Source organism: Athene cunicularia, assembly GCF_003259725.1.
Source record: "Athene cunicularia isolate RWA chromosome Z unlocalized genomic scaffold, athCun1 chrZ_part3, whole genome shotgun sequence".
In the NCBI taxonomy this organism is placed as follows: domain Eukaryota; kingdom Metazoa; phylum Chordata; class Aves; order Strigiformes; family Strigidae; genus Athene; species Athene cunicularia.
The window spans coordinates 16,025,246-16,047,595 of record NW_020799144.1 but is presented as its reverse complement, the minus strand read 5'-3'; the positions used below and the strand labels follow the sequence as shown (position 1 = coordinate 16,047,595).

The window sequence follows — 22,350 nt, the reverse complement described above, 5'->3', positions numbered from 1 at the left end:
GTCATTGAGAGCTCACGGAAGGTGTGAGAAAGTGTAGGTCAGGTCATCAGATCAGGTTGGATACTTCTTGCTGCAAGAGGCTTTAGAAGTTTTCTGCTTTTGTCATAACACAGTAATCAATCAAGAGAAGGGTTGCTTCACACAAACTAAGGATTTTAGATCTTAATTTTTTAAAAATCCATAAGCTATCATTGTGCAAAAAAATGAAATAAATCTCAAACTACCCATTGTCCTTCTGGATAACTTTTCTCTGTAAGAATTTAATGCTCAGATGGAGTCAGATTTAGCCATACTCTGAACAGGATAAATTTCCCATCAATGAATAATGGGAGCATCCAACTTTAACTTCTGGATGTTTGTAATTGCATTCCTTTACCAAAGGGGACAAAGAGTACAACCATGATGCTTTCTTCTCAACAGCCTTAGTACTGGATTAAATTTAAACTTCAAAAACATTTTTTATGGTTCAGGTTGCACAATATAGAGTCCTGAAACCCTTAGTTATGATTCAAACAGTAATAAATATTTTCCTATTTTAATATAATCAAAAGAAACTCAAAACTGCTTTTCTCACTCAACTTTTACTTAAATTACAGCAGGTGATTAAAGGAAAGCCTAAAATGTTGATAATTTATATATATAGCTTTTTATTAAAGAAGGCTGATTAATATTTTCTTGAGTATTTTAATGTCAATATTGCCTGACCTGCTTTACTCTGACATGAAGACACATTCCTAAAAGTTTACTATTTGCATAATTGCACATGATCTCGTTTTAGGTATGTCACAGTAAAACCCAAAGCCTTTTAGGTGGGCAGCTGATGAAGAGAGATCCCCAGTCAAAAGCAGCAAAGAAAAGTCAAACACTTTGAATAACCGTGCAAAATTGTGGTCAGATTTGTAGTGAGTGTTAAGCACTGGGCAGCTACACGGAAGAGAACAAGAAACGTGTCTGGGGATCTTCCCATCTTTATTTAGTGCACGGCATTGTTCCAGAACTTTAAAAATATCAAATATCTCATCGTGTCACGCCATTCCTAGACATTATGGAAGAAAGAAGGAAAGGGGTTTAACTAACTTGCAGCGTTGTGAGTCTAATGTGGGGGGAACGCTTCACTCAGGTGACACGGACCCATTTTAATCAGGCCTGCTCTGAGCCTCTACCCCCATCTCACTGAAAGGTAACTGAAAAAAGGATTGTTTGTTTTGCTGAGCTGGGTGCTGGGAAGTCTCTTGTCTGGTGGTGTTTCCACCACATTATAGGACCAGCCATGAATTACTTGCAAAAATTTACATCTCAGAAACCACCCTGCTTGGTGCACATCTGTCTTTCAGTTATGACATAAAGGAAGATTTTTTTGCTGCCTCCTGAACAAATATGGTAAGAAAAATGAAAAATATTTTCCTTCCCTGCAGGGTTGCTAGCCCTGGGACATGTAACAAGCTCGACAAGCAGTCGTACTCGTATCGGGAGGAGCTGTTGCTCACGGGCACAAGATAATGGCTTGATCAGAAGAAATGGGCCTGGAGACTAAAGCAATTCCTTCCCTCAGCTACATTTCAATTCCTCAGGCTGAGGGTCCCTGAACACATCTATTGGGGAAGGCGGAGGAGAAATGGGGAAGGCTCTGGTTGTTTAAACAGAAGGTTTACTCATAGATTGGTTAAGTATCAAATAAACGTCAAGTCCTGAAGGATTTGCTTTTAAAGACTGGGATTTATTCAAAGGACAAAAGTCTTTCTGCACTGTGTTGCTAGAATTAAACTTCTTAGAAGGCAGTTTAGTCACTGCGGTTCGCTGAGTCAGTGTACAGTTTTGGGAAGACTGGGTCACATTTTGGAAAAAATGATGGGGAAGAATTAGAGCGGATTGCGAGGCTGGAACCAGCCTGTTTGTGTTTTCCCTGCACGTATGGACAGAGCCTTTCCCCTGGCATCCTGCCGGAGATCCACAGCTCAAAACCAGAGTTACATCCACATTTCCAGGTACCATCCCATCTCCTATTCTCTTCCCAACTTCAGATGCTGCTGATGACACCCCATGGAGTTGGTCCCACGCTTGCCGCTGTGAAGAGTCGCTCTGCCCTTTTTCCACCTGCAGTCTCTAGCTGACCAAACTCAAGGCTACTGGACTGTATCTCTGCTCCTTCGTTTCCTGGTCGCAGTCGATAATGGCAGTTAAACCTTACTGGGAAATCTCACTGTTTGCCATGTTGTCCTGTCCTGCTGCTTCTCTCTTTTAGTTCTTTTTTTGTTGGTGTTTTTTGGGGGGTTTTGTTTGGGTTTTTTTTCGGTGGGCTTCTTTTCCTCATCCACAATTTCTCCTTGGCTTATTCATCTTCTCATAGACAATAAGCTCTATGCGGTCACAAAGCTTCAGCTGTTGGTGTTCTGCCAACGCTTCAGGTTTTCCTTACCTACGTCCCAAACCTCTGGGGTTCAATGTTTGTTTGGTTTCTGGTCGCTCTGTTAACCAGAGCCGTTCCTGTCCCTCATCAGTGCTGCTCCTCGAGGGCCCGCAGTGACTCCCACCTCGACCACGCTCCTCTTGGAACTCCACACCCAGGCTCCCTGGACCTGACATATTTTGGAATTGTTCCCCATGAAAGTCAGTGCAGAAAAGAATAATAATTGAGATGAAAATCTAAGTTTAAAGGAAGGAAATCTCTTCTGGAAGTCGTGTAACAGTTTCTGCAATATACATGCATCTTGCTGTCGGTTTCTTGCTTATGAAATATCTGAGCTTAGAGTTTTGCTCTGCTCCAGTTAGATTTTGAGCTCTGTGTGTCTTGCATCAAAACATAATGGTCATTTTATTGCGGGAAATAAAATAATATAAAGCAATACCAAAGCAGAAACCCCGTAGTTTACAAAGGGGAGTTATGGTTAAAACCAGCGATTGCAGCAAGCGTTGTTTGGTTGGGCTGGAGGAGAACTGCTCTAATGTTTTATCTATCATGGAAAATGGGTTTTCACTGTGCAGTTTGCAGTTCTTTGTTGAGTCCTATGATTCATAAGTGCTACGAATTTTGCAGTTTGGCTTCCTTCTCTACAGGGTAATGTGGAGGCTGCACTTTGACCAGACAGTTTCAGAAAAAATAGTGGCATTTTGAGAAGATACGCATTTTGAAGCAGTTGACACCTACCCTTGATGTCGACGCTGTCAAACGCCAGGAAGTTTAAAGCCGAGGTTTCTGGGGTTAGGTTGGGATGAAGTAAAGGGAGAGGTGCAGAGAGGATCCGGTGCCACACAGTGAGTTTGCACCCGCCTGCACCCCGTTCTGTGAAGAGCTTTACGGACCATCTGCCCTGCTGCCCCGTCTCTAACGGGTGCGTTAGTTCACGGCTTTTGTGAGCGCTAATTTAAACGACCAAATTACAATGAGAAAATGGAAATGGTTGCAAGGGAAGGAGCTTCAGCCTTAATTCTGAGGTTTTTTGGGTTTTCTACATCTTCACCTGAATGTTAAACCCTCTTTCTGCTTTCAGTACACAGCTGCGGAAACATGCCATAGAGCACTGCAGCGATTTGAGAAATTCTGAGCTTTTAGAAGCGCCATTTCCTACACTGACACTTGAGTTTTTGCACAGGTCCCTGCAGAGTGCACATCCAGTGCTGACACTGAACACTGGCCGTTCCCCTCACATCACACCTCCATACAAGGAAAGGCCGTGCATCTCAAATTTTTCTCACTGAATAACAATCAGTGATGACAAACACATGCAAATTCTGATGTTATTTCCCAATAATGTGTTTTTAAAATAAATTATCAGTCCCTGCATTCAGCCATGACATACAGCTGGAAGCTTGTCTTTTAATTTCAATCCTGTTCAGCCCACTACCCAAGACAGAGGTGTAGCCATGGAATGAAGAAATACGTGCATCAACCGCTTGCAGACAGCATGAAATAGACTCTGCTATTAAATGAGGAAATAAATTTTCAACCTTAACCCAGAATCAGTCTACTTAAGCCAGAGGATGCAGATAAACTCAAGAGGTGGACAAGGAGTAGTGTAAGGCCTGTGCATGGTCCCACACAACATGGTTTGATGGATGCACTGTGTGATGGATGAGGAATTGTCTGATGACCATGTCCAGAGAGTTGCAGTCAACGGCTCAGTGTCCAAATGGGGATCAGTAACAAGTGGTGTCCTTCAGGGGTCCGTCCTGGGACAAACACTATTTAATAGCTTCGTCAGTGACACAGTGGGATTGAGCGCCCTCTTGGCAGATTTGTGGATGACCCTGAGCTGTGTGTGCGGGGACACGCGGAGGGCAGGGATGTGCCACCCAGAGGGACCTGGGCAGGCTGGGGAGGGGGCACGGGCAAACCCCCTGGAGTTCAGCAAGGCCAAGGGCAAGGTCCTGCCACGGGTCGGGCGAATCCCCGGCACAAACCCAGGCTGGGTGAGCAGGGGCTGGAGAGCAGCCCCCAGGAGAAGGACTCGGGGGGTCGGGGGGTGCAAACTGCCTGCGAGCCAGCACCGTGCGCTGGCAGCCCAGAAAGGCCCCGTGTGCTGGGCTGCACCCAGAGCAGGGGGGGCACAGGGCCGGGGGGGGATTGTCCCCTCTGCTCCGCTCTGGGAGACCCCCCTGCAGGGCTGGGTCCAGCTCGGGGGCACCAACAGCAGAAGGACACGGACCTGCTGGAGCGGGGCCAGAGGAGGCCACGGAGATGCTGGGGGGGCTGGAGCCCCCCTGTGAGGACAGGCTGGGAGAGTTGGGGGGTTCAGCTGGAGGAGAGAAGGCTGCGGGGAGACCTTAGAGCGGCCCCCAGGGCTGAAAGGGGCTGCGGGAAAGATCAGGATGGACTTTTTAACAGAGCCTGTAACGACAGGACAAGGGGAAATTGTTTTAAACTAAAGGAGGTCAGATTCAGACTAGGTATAATGAAGAAATTTTGTGCAATGAGGGGGGTGAGGCCCTGGCACAGGCTGCCCAGAGCAGCTGTGGCTGCCCCCTCCCTGGAAAGGTTCAAGGCCGGGTTGGACGGGGCTTTGAGCAACCTGGGCTGGTGGAAGGGGTCCCTGCTCATGGCAGAGGGGTTGGACTAGGTGACCTGTAAAGGTCCTTTCCAACCCAAACCATTCTATGATTCTATATTTTATTATTCATCTAAGGGAATACCTTGTGCTACTATCATTTCCTCTACTTGTCATGACGTAATGTTAACTATTTGGTGCTGCAAAAGGGTTAATCTCTATCAAATAAAGTACTTCTCAGTTAAATAGTCATTACCAAAAGGCCACCCTTTAACAGTCCTAAAGAGTTTTCCTTCTCAACTTCAGCTGGTCCACAGCAACTCGTAACATTACCTGCACATCAGATCCCTCCTCGGGTTTCCACGACCCAGCGGTGGCAGCTGGTTTCTTGTGGGTCACACCAAACCTGCCACAGTGTCAGCAATGGTGCTCCCCGTGTCACCAGGAAGTTTTAGTCTCTTTTAGTTAAAATGGATGGATGGGTTTGGTCATTGTCTCAGAAGGATGTGTTTGAGTTTACAGCATCCTTTTATCCATCAGGTTTTCTTACCTTGTGACTGGGAAGGAGAGAGTTGCCTGCTCTCTGCCCATTTGGCTCTTGCACTTTCTAGGGTCACGATCCTGGTCACCTAAAAGTACACAGAAAGCAGAGAGTTTCTATGGCTCTCGTCTTTTTTTTTATGTGACTGTTCAGTTTAGCCATTGTCTGGGCCTGTGTTAACTCATGGCAAGAGGACAAACTGAGTTCCTCGCAGAAGAAGCTGCATGCTCAACAAAGGTGAAAAAAAAAAGTGCTATGGACATTTCCAGCAGTGGGAATGGGTTTCTGATTCTCATTGAAAATTCCTTTTTTTTTTAACTTGAAAATGTAAATAAGCATCATTATATTTGGAAGATAAAATCAATTTTTTCTTCACAAAAATCAAAATTAACAAGCTTATGAATTTAATATTTTTTCTTTCCCTGAATCTTCAGCAAGATATTGTGCTAGCATTGGAACAGCTAGTAAACTTTGGTACTTTCTTACATGTACCACTTCCAGTTACTTTGCTACCCTACATGTCATCAACACTTTTTAAGATATTATTTGAAAAATAAAGTATCCAATTCATCAGACAGGATATCTGTTCCAGGTTTTAAAGCACAAAGAACAATTCAGAAAAAACATAGAAGGCCAAGCTTGTATTCTGGTTTTAATTCCTGTAAGAGACCTGGTTTTTAAGTATAAAGCTGAGGAAGAACAATTATTCTTTCCATAAACATTTTATAATTTAGTGCTTTGGAATTCTGGCACATTTGTTTAGGATTTTTGTTATTATTATGATACTAATGTGCACAAATGGAACATATTAAATAAAATCGTTGAGAACAATTTTCAGAAATAAAAATGGCTTCTTTTTTCTTTTTTCCTTTTCCAGACTTCATAACCTGCTCCAGGAAATCATACAAGCCTTTACAGGAGCCAGATCTCAGCCTCCCCTTTCCTTTGTCTCTGATGTAACCTTTGCTGAAACAGCCTCACTGCCAGCTGATTAATATTTTCTTTGCTACCACTTTGTACCTGCAACCGGTACAGTGGCACAGCAGACAGAGCAGGTAGGCATGCAGTCCAGCTATTGATTGGCACAGGGAATTAACTATTTGCTAATAGATGGGTTGTTCATACGGCACTTTATATTTAATTTGTATTTTTGTAAAGTAAATATTTATATACATTGTTCAAGTAATTTATTACATCTGTCCGTGTGTGTGAAATATATGAAGGTTATTTATGGTCTGTGTCAAAAGGTTATGAACAAATTGAATTTATGGAGAGGGATCACTATTCCCTTGTGTTCACGGCAGTAGTTGTTTTTCACGTGTTTCTAAAAAAAAAAAAAAAAATAGAGACCAGTCTTAGCCTGTTTGGCGCTCACCAAAACTGATGGCTCATAAGCTCCTGGCAGTGGCTCTTTAAACTAGGCGAGGATATCTGGCCCTAAAATGTAAATGCTGCACTTAAATGGCCCAACTTAAATGCCTTTATGCAAATGCACATAGCATGGGGAGTAAACAAGAGGAGCTAGAGACCTGTGAGTGCCTGCAGGGCTATGATCTTACTGGCATCACTGGGGGGATGAATCCCATGACTGGAGTGTTGGAATGGAAGGATACAGGTTCTTTGCAAGGAGTGGGAGGGGAAAAGGAGGAGTGGGGGTCATCTTCTATGTTAATGATCAGCTGAAGCGCATGGAGCTCTGCCTGGGGATGGGTGAAGAGCCGAGTAAGAACTTGTGGGTCAGGATTAGAGGGAAAGCAGGGACAGGAGACATTATAGTGGGGGTCTGCTGCAGTCCACCCAACCAGGAAGACCAGGAGGATGAGGGCATCTACAGAGAGATGGGGACAGCTTCACATTCACAAGCCTGATCCTCATGGGGGGCTTCAAACACCCTGATATCTGCTGGAGGGACAATACTACAGTGCCTAAGCAATCCAGGAGGTTCCTGGAATATGTGGATGGGAACTTCCTTCTCCAAGGGATAGAGGAGCCAACGAGGAGAGGGGCTGTGCTGGGCCTTGTTCTGACCAACAAAGAGGTGTTGGTGGGGAGTGTGAAGCTCAAGGGCAGCCTTGGCTGCAGAGACCATGAAATGGTGCAGTTGAAGGTGCTGAAGGCAGCGAGGAGGGAGCACAGCAAGCTCGCTGATCTGGACTTCAGGAGAGCAGCCTTTGGCCTTTTCAGGGATCTGCTCAAAAGCGTAGCATGGAATAAAGCCCTGGAGAAAAGAGGGGCCCAAGAAAGCTGGTTAATATTCAAGGATCACCTCCTCCAAACAGAGGAGTGATGCATCCTGACAAAGAACTCGGGTAAGAACAGCAGGAGGCCTGCATGGATAAACAAGGAGTTCCTGGACAATCTCAGCCACAAAAAGGAAGCCTACAGAGCGTGCAAGCAAGGACAGGGAGCCTGGGAGGATACAGAGAAACTGTCTGGGTAGCCAGGGATCAGGTTAGGAAGGCCAAAGCCATGATAGGATTAAATCTGGCCAGGGACATCAAGGGCAGCAAGAAAAGCTTCTATAGGTACATTGGTTATAAAAGGAATACTAGAGAAAATGTGGTCCCTCACTGGAGGGGAACGGGAGACCTGGTTACCCAGGATATGGAGAAAGCTGAGATGCTCAACAACTTTTTTGTCTCAATCTTCACCAACAAGGGCTCCATCCATGCAGCTCAAGTCACAAAAGGCTAAAGTGGAGACAGGGAGAATGAGAACCACCCACTGTAGAGAAGATCGGAACCAACACCATCTAAAGAACCTGAAGGAGCATAAGTCCATGGGACCTGATGAGGTGCATCCTTGAGTCTTGAGGGAAATGGCAGTTGAAGTAGCTAAGCAACTACCCATCATATCTGAGAAGTCATGGCAGTCTAGCAAAGTTCTCACTGACTGGAAAAGGGTAAACATAACCCCCATTTTTAAAAAGGGAAATAAAGAGTACTCAGGAAACTACAGGCCACTCAGTCTCAGATCTGTGCCTGGCAAGATCAGGGAGCAGATCTTCCTGGAAACTCTGCTGGGGCACAAGGACAATAAGGAGGAGATTGGTGGCAGCCAACATGGCTTCACTCAGGGCAAATCCTGCCTGATGGATGTGGTGGCCTTCGACAAGGGGGTCACAGCGCTGGTGGGTGAGGGAAGAGCCACTGACGTCGTCTGCCTGGACTTGTGCAAAGATCTGACACTGTCCTGCACGAATCCTCACCTCTGGACTGGAGAGACGTGGGTTTGATGGACGGACCCCACAGGGCATCAGGAACTGGCTGGGTGGTCGCACCCAAAGAGTTGTGGTCAACAGCTCCATGTCCAAGTGTTGAGCAGTGACACATGGCATCCTCAGGGGTCGGGGCTGGGACTGGAGCTCTGTAACATCTTTACTGGGGACAGGGACAGTGGGATCGAGGCCCCCTCAGCGAGTTCCCCCCAACACTGAGCTGTGTGTGCGGGGACACGCTGAGGGCAGGGATGTGCCACCACCCAGAGGGGCCTGGGCAGGCTGGGGAGGGGGCACGGGCAAACCCCCTGGAGTTCAGCAAGGCCAAGGGCAAGGTCCTGCCCACGGGTCGGGGCGATCCCCGGCACAAACCCAGGCTGGGTGAGCAGGGGCTGGAGAGCAGCCCCCAGGAGAAGGACTCGGGGGGTCGGGGGGTGCAAACTGCCTGCGAGCCAGCACCGTGCGCTGGCAGCCCAGAAAGGCCCCGTGTGCTGGGCTGCACCCAGAGCAGGGGGGGCACAGGGCCGGGGGGGGATTGTCCCCTCTGCTCCGCTCTGGGAGACCCCCCTGCAGGGCTGGGTCCAGCTCTGGGGCACCAACAGCAGAAGGACACGGACCTGCTGGAGCGGGGCCAGAGGAGGCCACGGAGATGCTGGGGGGGCTGGAGCCCCCCTGTGAGGACAGGCTGGGAGAGTTGGGGGGTTCAGCTGGAGGAGAGAAGGCTGCGGGGAGACCTTAGAGCGGCCCCCCAGGGCTGAAAGGGGCTGCGGGAAAGATCAGGATGGACTTTTTAACAGAGCCTGTAACGACAGGACAAGGGGAAATTGTTTTAAACTAAAGGAGGTCAGATTCAGACTAGGTATAATGAAGAAATTTTGTACAATGAGGGGGGTGAGGCCCTGGCACAGGCTGCCCAGAGCAGCTGTGGCTGCCCCCTCCCTGGAAGGGCTCAAGGCCGGGCTGGACGGGGCTTTGGGCACCCTGGGCTGGGGGAAGGTGGCCCTGCCCAGGGCAGGGGGTGGCACTGGGCGGGCTTTAAGGTCCCTCCCAACCCAAACCAGTCTGTGATTGATGACTGATCGTAGCACAGCTGGCAGAGGCAGCCTGTTTCCTGGTTGGTACGTCACGTAAAACCACAAAAAACTTGGATTTAAGAGGAAGATGCGCAGTGAGTGGCATTGCAAGATTTCTGTAGGAAACATACCAGGTCTGTGAGAACAAGTGTCTTTTGACTGGCAGAAGGAGGAGAAGTCTTAAAAACTTGCAAGGTTGAGGTTCGGAGCAGATCTGAGAGCATCCTACCACCCAACCCCCACCACTGAAATGCTAACACCCGGTCAGGCAGACGAGCAGGAGACATCAGAGCTTCCACACTTTGCCCTTATCGAAGGAAACACGGATGGGAGAGGCAGCATGGATGGGTAGCAGCTCTTCTGAAAGGACGGCCGTGTTTCCATATGGGCCGATAAAATACCTTCAGTTTCTCATTAACTGTAAAAGCTTTTTGGGCTCATCTTCCCACACCAGAAAAGCGTCTGACTCTGCTAGCAGAGGCAGGAGGCAGCGGGTCAGAGGGGTGTTTGCTGAGGCCATGAACACTCCGCCACAGCTGACCTCTGCCCTGCAGCGCGGTGTGTTGGCTGCTGGAGGGCGGGTACAGCCGCTCGGAGCCGTGACGGTGACAAACCACAGCTCGGGCAACAGGAAGCCAACCCCGTGTGCAGCACCGGAACGACGGCGCAGTGGGTATGGCACTTGTCTGAGGGGGACGAGAGACCTTTTAGGCTCTTACTCTCTGTTTAGTCTGAGTAGACCCAAACCCACGCCGCGTATTTCCTCAGAGGGCGATGGCCTAGAAACGAGGCTATGCAGATTGGGGGGGGGTAGGGGACCTAATTATAATTAATTGAGTATTGATCATCCTGCAGCTGCAGCTCAGTGCAGAAGAGGATCCAGGATGGGCTGTACAAGACACAGCAGAGGCAGGAGATGGCCTGCAGCCTCAAGGGTGATGCTTCCAGTGGGTAACAGAAAAACTGGTAAATATTTATGCAATTTTCATGTAGATATGCAGAAACAAGAGGGTGTATGTGCTCCCCTGTGGAAGAAAATAAACAGGTGTCTCCTACACTTGTGAAGATGCTCTGGCCTGTAGATGTTCCTGGGGCAGTTTTGAAAGATAAGCATGGTCCTTGTTCTGCTTTGAAGGGACCTCTCTCCCCCCGTGTCACTCCACAGAAGCCTAGAGGGGACCTGAAATTTTTGCCTTGGATCTGGCACTTGCTAGCAACTCGATGTGTTCTTCATCTGTTATTTACAGGCCTTTACTTCAGGATGCTGCACGGGGTAAGAAAAACAAAATTTGTGCTTAAATCTATGAAGGGGAAAAATTTGAAATGTCAGCCTGCTTGCCTGTTTGTCGTCTGTCACGTGAAGCAGGAGTTTTCCTTCTGTCACAGAACCATCTGGGCTGGCAAAGACCTTGAAGATCATCCCCCTGGGCAGCCCACGACACCCCCCAGGAGGCTGCTGTTGCAGAGATGGTGAGGGGTCACTGAAGGTAAACGAGGCGCCACCCCGTCAAAGCTCCGTGTCTGAAACTTGTGGCACAATACGCGTCTGAAAGGATCTTTTTCTGGATTTGCGTGAAAACCAAACCAAAACCCAACCAACCCCCCACCTGGACTTTAATAACAGGGGTGAAGTCCCTACAAATACAGCTACGCTGGAGCCTTTGATAACTGTACGCATCGTTTAATCTTACCATTTCCCTCCGCGCTTTTCTTGTGTGGAGTTTGCAAAGGCCCATCGGGGAACGGGTAATTCTCCGTGTTCTGTGAACACTCCTGAAATCAGAAGAGCTCGACACAGAGAAGAGGCGTTATCGCCAGTCCGCATGGCATCCACATGAAGTTCAGTCTTTGGTAGTCCAAGAGCCGTCAGAGATAACATGTCCCCCGCACACAGAGGGTGAGGGGTGACCACCTCGAACTGCCAGACCGTATTTGTTCTCACGGCGAGCATGCATGTATATACTGGGGTGGGGAGTGTAACGTAATTAAAGAAAATTGGAGTTGGAGCATTATTGAGAAGTAGAAAATGTCAAATTTTAAGAATAAATGGGTAAGGCAAACAAGCTGAACTACGGACACCGCAATTCCATGATTTTGTAACACAGATCTCTCCGGATTAGTTCCATTTTTAATTTTTTTTCCTTTTAGTTAGCTTTTCCTTCCCTAGGTTTTCCAAAGCACCACTGGTTACAGATGAGCCGGTGCGTAGATAGTTACGTATCTTGGCAGAACAACTACTACTTTCAGATACAACAGCAAGGTGATGTAGGTGCACTGGTAGTTAAACAGGAATGAGATCTGCTTTACATGGCTCTCTTGAAAAACAGTGACATTCACCAAATGTATACATGCTCATTTAGGTAAGACAAGAATTAGATTAATTAGACTTCAGCTGTGTGCAAGTGACAAGCCACAATAGGTGAAGTTCCCTGTGTCAGCACTCTTTAACAATTTGTATAAGCTGACTGTTCACTCTTCCACTGTTTTATTTTCACTTCTCCTACATTCAAGATTAATGACAATTTTCCAGCATCAATAAGATAGCTCTCCTGGAAGATTAATGAAACTTGCATCGAAAGAACCCTGAAGCTGGATCTCAATTTCTTAACAGGACCTGAGTGCAGTGGTTTTGCACTGTTCTTTCTTCTTCCCTTCCTTCCCTCTCCAGCCATCAGTCTCTTCGAATGTGGGCTCTAGGAGTAATTTCGGGTGTTGTTAAAACCCAACAAAATAGTCTAATTTTCCTTTTTTTTTTTTTTTTTTTAATGTATATTGTCATCAGCTTGAGGTGGATAGACATATTGTTTCTTAATATTTCTAATTGGTTTTGGAGCAATTTAATCACGGTTGCCAAAGACCTGGCTCACAGATGCTTGTGCAGTGTTACCTGAGCTCTGCACCTTTACTGTTTCTTTTCTGCACGGTGTTCCCTGCCTGTCTGCGAGACAAAGTCTGCTAAATAGTCCTCAGCTCATCCTCATCCTTTATTTTTTTTTTAAATAAAAAGTAATTTTGCATCTAATCAACTGCCTAAAATATGCTGCTACAATAGTATCTACTGATATCCCGACTTAGAGCAACTTCTTAGACAACCAGAACCCATTTTATTTTTTTCACAAAGATTACAAGTTTGGCTGATAAATTAGGTGTATGTTCACTGTTTTTATCTCAATATGAGAGCAGAGATTAGTATTTTGCAAAGTGTAATTTTTCGAGCTGTTTTACCAAAGAAGCATCATTTCATATCATGGTAAATATGATGATAAATTTATGAACTCGTAAGGATGTTTGTATGTTACAGTTTGATGGGTGTAATTATTTAATGTGCATTTAACAGATTAAAAAAAAGGAGTTATCAGACAGATTTTAAACAGTATGCGTTTGGGAATAATCACTGAGCATGAAATGTTTCTCGTGGTGTTCCTCTGGGATTGGCACTCAGACCGGCATGCTTCACCCGCAGAGTAAATACACAGACGATCGTATTTACATCTGCAGGTGACACGGGAGGTGGTGAAATGACCCCTCACGCAGATTGATCTGACTCAGTCATTACGTTGGAGCCCTGTTAAGAACAGAAGTGTCTCAATGCAGCCAGTGCAAGCCAAATGTAAGACCACAGGATGAAGGCCGGATTTACCTGGCAATAAATCGGAGATGGATTTCTCTGACTTTCTGGGCACGCTTGACCCCGTGGTGTGGTGCTAAGGCAAAGAGGCTCAGTGTGGCCCTTGAATGTGTAGGCAAAGGGGCGGTCTGCCACGGAATCGTGGAATCATTTAGGTTAGAAGGGACATTTAAGAGTCCAACCATTAACCCAACACCACTAAACCCTGTCCCCCCTAGTTCTTACACACCCCCAGGGCTGGTGACTCCACCACTCCCCTGGGCAGCCTGTTCCAACGCCTGACAATCCTTCTGGGGAAGGAATTGTTCCTAATATCCCATCTGAACCTCCCCTGGGGAAACTTGAGGCCGTTTCCTCTCATCCTCTCACTTGTTACCTGGGTCAAGAGACTCATCCCCCCTCTCTGCCCCCTCCTGGCAGGGAGTTGCCGAGGGCCAGGAGGTCTCCCCTCAGCCTCCTCTGCTCCAGACTGAACCCCCCCAGTTCCCCCAGCCGCTCCCCAGCAGACCTGTGCTCCAGACTCTGCCCCATGTCCGTTGCCCTTCTCTGGCCACGCTCGAGTCATTCAATGGCCTTTTTGGGGTGAGGGGCCCAGAACTGAACCCAGGAATCGAGGTGAGAGTGGGGGGACAAGGCAGGGTTTGATACTAACGCTGCGCAGAGCATGTGTGACACTGCCCTTCTGCGATGCCGCAGCGTGGCATCAGTCAGGTTTGTAAATGGCGCAGAAAAGAACTTCAGGACTGTTTAGGTTGTTTAAAGGGAGCTCAGGCTCTGAGGTTTGAAACTCCTCTCTGGTGTAACAAATTTTAAGTGGTTATTGAAGCCATAAGAATATTTAAGTTTTATAGGCCAACCTTTGCTCCTAAACAAAAATAAAACAGATCAACAGCAAAACTCCCGAGTCCCGACTCCTGGCAGACTGGTAGGAGGGATTTGTTTCCCACCAAGCGCAACCATTTCAACATCAAAGAAACACTCCACAAAATATCTTTCAAATACCACCAAGACTTTTTAACATAAACTGGTGTTCATATGGTGGTAGTGTGACAAAAAAAAAAAAAAAAAGAACACGTGTCAGAGAAAATGTAACAGTGAAATTTGACTTAATGCCACTTTTGGGGAACTTTCGAAGCTTGACCATCATCTTTGCATTCCCGACTGCGTATCCCCATGTGCTCCACCTTCTGTTTTTCTGCTACCAGCTATCGTGCCGCTGACCCGCTGAAGGTGAAGGACAGCAAAGAACTTTTAAAGGCCCTGGCAAATAGGATCGACTGAGGATGAAGACGTACCTTCGTGCCTGCGAAGCATGTCAGCGTGTGAACCGTGGGCACAGAGAGAAAAAGGGGGTGTTGGGGGTGGCTGGCTGATTTTGTTTGTTCTTTTAACTAAGCCAGTAAGTGGGAGATACCACACACAGCAAGAGGAATTTTAAAAAGCAGACAGTTTAACCACTCAGTAGATCTCGCTTTATTGCAATCATGGTTTAACAGGAGAGTTTTGCCATTCTGAAAGAGAACAGGTACCATCTAACAAATTAGATGAAGTACAACAATTTTATGTTAAATACAACTGAGATATACTTAAGGTTCCTTTAAGGATACGGAGTTTGCAAACTTGAGCATATATAAAACTGAATATGTATAAAACTGAACTCTGTTAGGAGCATAACTGGGAAATAACAGGAAAATTTTCCGTATCTGATCCTTAAACTGAGAACAAAATTGTGTCACCATATAATTAAAGACTGACAATGCACACAGACAATATTTAAGTTGGGGCTACATGTGGAATATTAATTCAGACATTTGCTAACTTCCGAATGCTTCATTTTGCAATGTTAATAATGTTCATTTAGCGTATGTTATCTACTTCTCTTTACAGTATCTTGGAAGGATGTACTTAAATTAGTTTAAATAGGTAAGTAGGACTTAGAGTGCTTTTTTTTTTTTCCTGTCTAAATGACAAAATAGCAAATAATTGAGGGGATGTCTTGGATATATAAACAGAATCACTCTATTAGACCAAAATAACCCGTTTCCTGCTTTCATTTCAGTCACTAATGTATTATATTGGGAGATATGAATATTCCAAAGCATTTGCTTTTCCAGATCCACCACAATACTTTTTTTCTGTGATTCTCCACGTCCCAATTACTTCAAATTCCCATTTACGATCAAATTCATGACTAAAGAAAATGTTATTATTGCCAAATTAAATGTGTGGTTTGCCTTCTTTATAAAGTATGTGCGTAGCGTTGCTTTCATCACGTCCTGCAACAGGGAATACTGATGTTTATTAGTCCATTTTGTATATATGACAAAGTTTTTGTTGTTGTTGTTGCTTTCTTACTAGAGAAAAATAAACCCTGCGCAAACAGAAGCAAATCCAACAGGTGCTGACCCTTCATTCTACTCGAGCAGACTGCTCTGCGTCATGTGTAAAAATAATAATTGGTCATTAATAAGCACTGAACATTTGTAATGAGGGTCTGGTTCCACGACCAACTCAGTCTGAGCGTCTTCGGTGGATTGCTGTGAGATCATCTATCTCAGCTGCAGAAAGGCTAAATGGAAGTTTTAATGTGCTACAAGCCAGCTGCATCAGTGTAACTTACTCCCTCTAGTCAAGCAACATCAATTTCAGAAGCAGCTATTATCCACACCCTTTCTTTTAGGGTTCTTTCTTTAATATTATAAATTGCTATTGCAGAAGAATTGGAATTGGAAACGTTGCTAATTAGTACCTTCCTTCTGAAGGCTAAGATATTAAATTGCTCCTGATCTATTACTGAATTTGTTATAAAAAAAAAAAAAATCAGGTATCCTCATTTTAAAGCAGCGCTCCCTTCCCCTCCTGTGGCAGGTCCCCCCGTCCCGATCCAATGTCGGGGGAGGTTTCGATACGATCCCAAGAGTGAGATTAAGACACAAACGAGGTCAGATGCCGTACACCCAAAATAGGTTTTTATTATTAAAAAAAGTGAAGAGGGGCAGCGATAGGACAGAATAGAAGGAAAGGGGAGAAATGAAGCAAGGATGCGGGATAGGGCTGTGAGAATAGTCAACACGATGGATCCAGCGGTGTCCTGTTGGTCTTCAGCCTTCAGTTCTTTGGTGGTGGGGGCACACGGGTCTGGCTTTGATGGTGGATGCACACAGAGCAAGATTTTCTGCTGCCTTTTTAAGTTCATCGTACCAGCTGATCAGCAGATCTGCTCGCCTTTAGTTTTTTTCCCTCTGGTCCAACAGGTTTTGTTGCATCCGGCTTCAGGACAGGAACATTTGCCTCTTGTCAGGTCATTAGCAAATGCGTGCATGAGGTCTGCCCTTCACAACAGAGCCACAAACGGTTCCAGGATGGGGCCAGCTCAGTCTGTGTCTGCCCCTTTGAGGCTTATGTAAAGAGTCCGCAACTGAAGAGAAGCAGAGAGTGCATCCTTCAACACAGTCCCGGTGCTCTGGGCAGCATCCCCTGGACCAATTCACAGGCCGCAGCAGCTTCTCCTGGGGGTTTGCACAGACACAAGCTTTGAGACAGTCATCAGATATTTCAGTCTCTCACATCCCCCCCCGTGAAAATTTGGCGTCTTGGCTGCTGAAGTGTAGCTGCTCCTGGGATGGCAGTTGGGCCCTTTGGGCAAAGAGAGCCGCTATTGGCTCCAGGTCAGATTGGTCCTGGGTGTCAATGGAGTCCCCTGGGGGAGACGTTTGGAGCTCGTTCCCTGGAGCCGCAGCTGTGGTTGAGGACTCTCTCCTGGGGTCAGGATGCTGCCCAAGGAAACTCCTCAAGGTGCCCTGGGTCAGGACGCTGCCCTGAGCGGGTCCTGCAGGTTGAGAGCCCTCACTTGTCAGGTGAATGAGAAAACGGTTTGGGTTGTCCTTTGGGGAGTGGGGATTTGTTCTGTGTTTTGGTTTGCCGTTAAACCCTAGGAAGTTGTTCTGTTCTCCTCTCACAGACATTCGAACCTGTAATTAGCGGAGGGTTAGTTAATTGTGTTGACAATAAATTTTTAATTTTTGGTGGTTGTTTATCTGAGAGCCCCCGTAACAAATCGGTGTAGTCGGCAGGATGTTGATGGAGTTTCTACAGAACTCTAGTTGTATTCCTTCTCCCCCAGATGTACAACAGGTGAAGGAGAAGTGGTCTGATCCGGTGGCAGTTGTGAGGAAGCTGGAACAAAGCCGGGGGAGTTGGTGGAATGGCAGAAGTGGAGGACAAATGTGCACCATTTTAGGTGCGCGCTTGATTCAGGGGCAGGATTATTTTGTAGTAGTGGAGAAAAAGAAGTCTGAGAAGTGGTTGGAAATTGTTTGAAGACCTTTGTTAGGCTGCCCAGGGAGGGGGGAGTCCCCATCCCTGGGGGTGTTTAAGGGCCATTGGGATAAGCTGGGGGGGGGATGTGGGGTAGGGGAGAACTTTGTAGAGTCGGGCTGAGGGTTGGACTCGATGACCCCGAGGGGCTTTTCCAACCTGAATGGCTCTGTGGTTCGGTGACAGAATTGATACAAGAAAGAGAGAGAAGGAGGCGGTTATTAGAAAAAAAATTGAAATTATGTTGGAAAAAACAAAAATAAAATTATGTTGGATCCCAGCCCCCTTAGAGTTATCATTAGAGGGCTCCCGGGTGCCTTAAAGATCCACATCCAGTCCCTCAGAGAAAGGGTGCAAAGAGCTGTTGAATGTGACCCCCTCCCTCCCTGCCCCTCGTGTGCAGGTGTTAACATGGGCAAAAGTGTGAGAGATGGGTTGGACTGACCCGGGGTGGGCGTGAAGATAAAAGCCGGATTTGGCAAGTCAGTTGTAAACTGTCCCCTGAGCAGCTCCCTCGTAGAGAGTTTACACCGCCCTGGGGTGAGTGAGGTCGGTTCGATGGTTGGGGCAGGAATCCTCTTCGGCGGGAGGCGTGGGCACTGGGGTACCCGGGCGATAGTCCATGGGCAGCCTCCTGGTCACATCTCGAAGCTGGTGCAGTTGCTGGAGGGGAGAACTGGGGAACAAAGGGAAAATACCAGGTCTTGATGTTCTGGCAGGTAAACAGTGGTATTTACCAGATGGCGGAGTGTGGAGTTGTGGAGTTAGGGGGACAGAAGTGTCTCTCGGTACCCACTGCCAACTGCTGCCCAACAGTATTTTTGAGGTGACTGATGATATTGAAAAAAGATCATAAATTGTACGCATTCCCCTGGTAATTCTGTGGTGTGGCCAGCCCCCAACCTCACAGAAGGCGGCAGTTAGCAGCCGATTATGGCTGAATGCCCATCCCGCCCGCGGCTGGGCTGGACTGGGCCCCGTGGGAGCGGCCCGTCAGCCCAGGACGGGCTCTGGGCCCTTCCTGTGCAGGAGCCAACAGCGATGGCTTTGCTGCCCGGGGGAAGCCACCATTTCCATTCGCGTGTCTTCACGGGGCCAGTGGCCCGACAGGGGCTTGCGGGGCTCTGGCTGAAAAGTGTGCGAAAGCCACGCCTAGAGAACGGGTTAACATGTCTAGAATCCCCCCTCCGTCGGGAGTCGGGCAGTGAGAAACTGCTGAGGAATGCGGAGAGATCATTCCTGCCACCCCCAGCAGGCAGAGGAGGGAACGCCCAAATCCATTTAATTGGGGAACAGGAGCCACTTCCCTGCCGGGGTGGCCCAGGAGTGGGCACACGAGGAGTACAGGGGGTTTGAACCCCCCATCCCGTCCTCAGGCTAACGGGAAGCCTTAGGGGAAGGTGGAAAACCTCACCCTATTAGTGCCTGATGGATAATTTTTAATTATAATTTTTAACTTGATGCCCGGGTTCTGATCCAAGGCCTAGTTCTGGTTTTTGTTAGGATCTTCAAAGAACAGATGACTTTGGCATCCTGACTGGCACTGGGGATGGTGATTCCTACGGACAATCCAGACTCCGATGGCAACGCGATGGTGAATGAACCTTGTGAAATGGGCAGCGCTCAGAATGGGACTGAACTTGGTGGTGTTGTGTTAATGCCACTTTAGGTCAACAAATGAAGAAAGTGGCAAGAGACTTGAGACAATTGTTGCTATATTAAGTATTAATTAGTTAATTGGACATGTTTGAATCTTCCTTGTTAGAATGGTTAACCAGCTTTCTTCAATTTTGATTGTAATACATTATATGATTAGTTTTTTTAAGATTGGATTGTATAACCATCTAGGGATGACAGTCCACAAGGAGTATGGAGACTCACCGGGACCACACTCACTTTTAACCTTGGAGGCAAGAGGTGACTGCACCACCACTTCAAGGAAACCAGCCGAATCACGGCTGTAGTCACGGGGTGGAGGGGAAGGGATAAACTTCCCTTAGAAGTGTCTCTCACATTCCCAGACCCAAGCCTGGAATGAATTTGGTGCTGGACCTCTACAAAGGCGTAAGGCAGGATTTGTAGTTGTCGCTGTGTAAACCCACAAGGGCTCTCCAAACCACCTGAGTAACAATTCCGCATCCATGACCCCATGCAGCACCACAATGTAGTCTGGCTGCCTTTACGAGCCCCAAAACCTGTAAAGGACAGCCCGGGATTTTCACTTTTTCTTAACTAATTAAAAGGACCATCTGATAGAATATGTAGCACACAATTCTGAATTAGGTTAGTGGATTAGTTTAGAGGATTTATTATTATGCGTAGTTTGCATGTATTCACAGAATGGAGAACAACATTCTCACATTAAAATGGGGTATAATTTTTAAGGAGATCCATACTTAGTGTCAGAATCTGATGCCCAGTACATACTTAAACTGTCTTATCTAATCCTTTGTGAATTCCCCTGCCAACATAACTAGATTTGTGCCACAGCTTCCACCCGCATCTTTAGTTGAGGGACTCTCAGGAGTGTTACCAGATCATTTTATACACCACCAGCATAACGGATTTATCAAACCACCGCAAGCCAACACGCACCAGAGCAGAGACAAGGACGCTGTGAGGGGTGGATGTGGCCCTTCGCAGCAGCATCCCTGTCCAAGGAACTGTCTGAAAGCCCTGGTTGGTGGCACCCACTGGAGTTCTGCAAACCACCCATGTATCCGGGCCGGTCTCCTCGAGGCGGGCACTGCGCACACAGACGCAGCCATGAGCGCCACGGTGCTGAGGCAGGAGAAAAAGGTTTTCCATGTGCCTTTGTGTGACCGTTTCTAACTAACAAAGACATGGGACATGTTGGTAGACTGATTCCTTCTATAAATATAGTCTATAATCTACCTATATTCTGGTTTGTGTTTTACACAATGTAATTAATTTACACAACATACTGTTAATTTTTACAGGACAAGGATAAATAAGAAAAATTAGAAGGTATTTGCTTTTCCATATGTTTTTGTTTAATGACATATTTATACTATCAGTTTTATGAAAGGATATTTACATATGTGGGCAACAAGCCTTTCTCTAGGAAAAACGGCTTGCTGTTTTACTTTTGGGTCACTACCTCTGGAAACAAAAAAGAGAACTATGGAGTAAAGCAGGTAGCAAAGATTTCCAGGATAGAAAATACAAAGTTTAACATAGTGTAGATGACATAGCACCCTCCTGAGGTGGTCAAGGGCTTCCAGATCTGTCAGACAACTAGAAGGCACTGGTATTGGAAAAATTCTACTTAAAAATTGCACTGAATCAATGCATCTGATCTGGGGTTCTAGCAGAGGGAAGTATCAACAACAAGGCAGATACTAACATGAGGACTTGTGTAGGGCTGTGAAATTTGTACTCTTTGGTCGCTGGAAAAAAAAGTTATCCCAATAACAAGGGTTAACAGCCAAGATTCAAACAATGCAGCTTGTTTGGGAGGTAACTGTTACAAAGATTTAAGTAAAGAGCTGATATGCCTCTACCATAGTATTCAGAGTTGCTAATAAAGCCTTCATCTGTTCTCCAGGGAAAAAACCTGCGTTTGCAGATATTTCTGGAAGAAACTGTGGTAGCTTTTGAAAAGTTTCAAGCTCTCTAAAATATGTACCTACTAACCAATCTGCAGAAAATGCATTTTTCATCTTACAGTTATCACGTGCCATTACTGAAAGTACATTTGAACAAGCTACTTCTCTGAGAGTTAAAGTAAAGGGTGAAAACAGATTGTAAACTGAACAAAAATTCAGCAGCATCTTACTAAATAAAATCAACCACAGTTCTCCCTGCTGACGGAAATCTTCTTCTGTGTGTTCACAGAAGCTTTCAGTGCTCTCTTCCAGATGAATAATGTTCAAAAGTTCTTGCTTTACTGCTGTGGACTCAACATAATCCAGTGGCGATTTTCCATGGGAGTCCCTCTGCTGTAGAAGGACTGGTCCTGCAGGGAAAATATAAACATTAATAATAACAGCACATTCAATTTGGCAGCCAAGCAAGATTTTGGTTTGCTTTTTGCCAGAAGCTAGGCATCTGTTTAAGTTCATTTTCGTACTAAGTTGTGTTGATTTAACTGATGAGTTACACATTTGCGGTGCAATCTAGAACATGCAGGCAGACCCTGTATAAGTTCCTTTATGATACTGTCTTAATTTTCTTCCCAGTTTTCCTAGGTTGACAACCAATTATTATATAGACATGGGAAGTAATTCAAATATTGCCTATCCTAAAGTTTCAAGTGACAATATAGAAAGTATGTAAAAATGTAATGTTATTACTGCTGTAAAATTCTACTACGTATTTTATAAACCAGGTTCTTTACTGACACTGACTCCAGATTAAAGGCACATTACTATGATGGTCTTTATTTTACTTTTCTGGATGGTGTGACCAACCTTGTCCCGGACTATGTGGCAAGGTGAACCACTGAGGTAGGAGTCCTAGTCTCCCCCAACAGCTGAGTTTCAAAATTTGATCTTAACAGGCTTCTGAAACACAAAAGGTAACTAATAAATAGGTTTAAAGTAAGTAAATGGGACACGTTTTACTGGTTC

General features: G+C 46.2%; 1 protein-coding gene across 1 annotated transcript in view; it reads right to left on the bottom strand.

Moving 5' to 3' along the window:
* Window positions 1-20,085: 20,085 nt before the first annotated feature.
* The window catches only part of SLF1 (SMC5-SMC6 complex localization factor 1), a 37,313-nt gene continuing 35,048 nt past the window's right edge, over window positions 20,086-22,350 (bottom strand). The window contains exon 18 of the mRNA XM_026866729.1: window positions 20,086-21,737. Coding sequence (XP_026722530.1) covers window positions 21,256-21,737 — 482 coding nt within the window. The 3' untranslated portion in view covers window positions 20,086-21,255. The remainder of the gene's footprint in view (window positions 21,738-22,350) is intronic.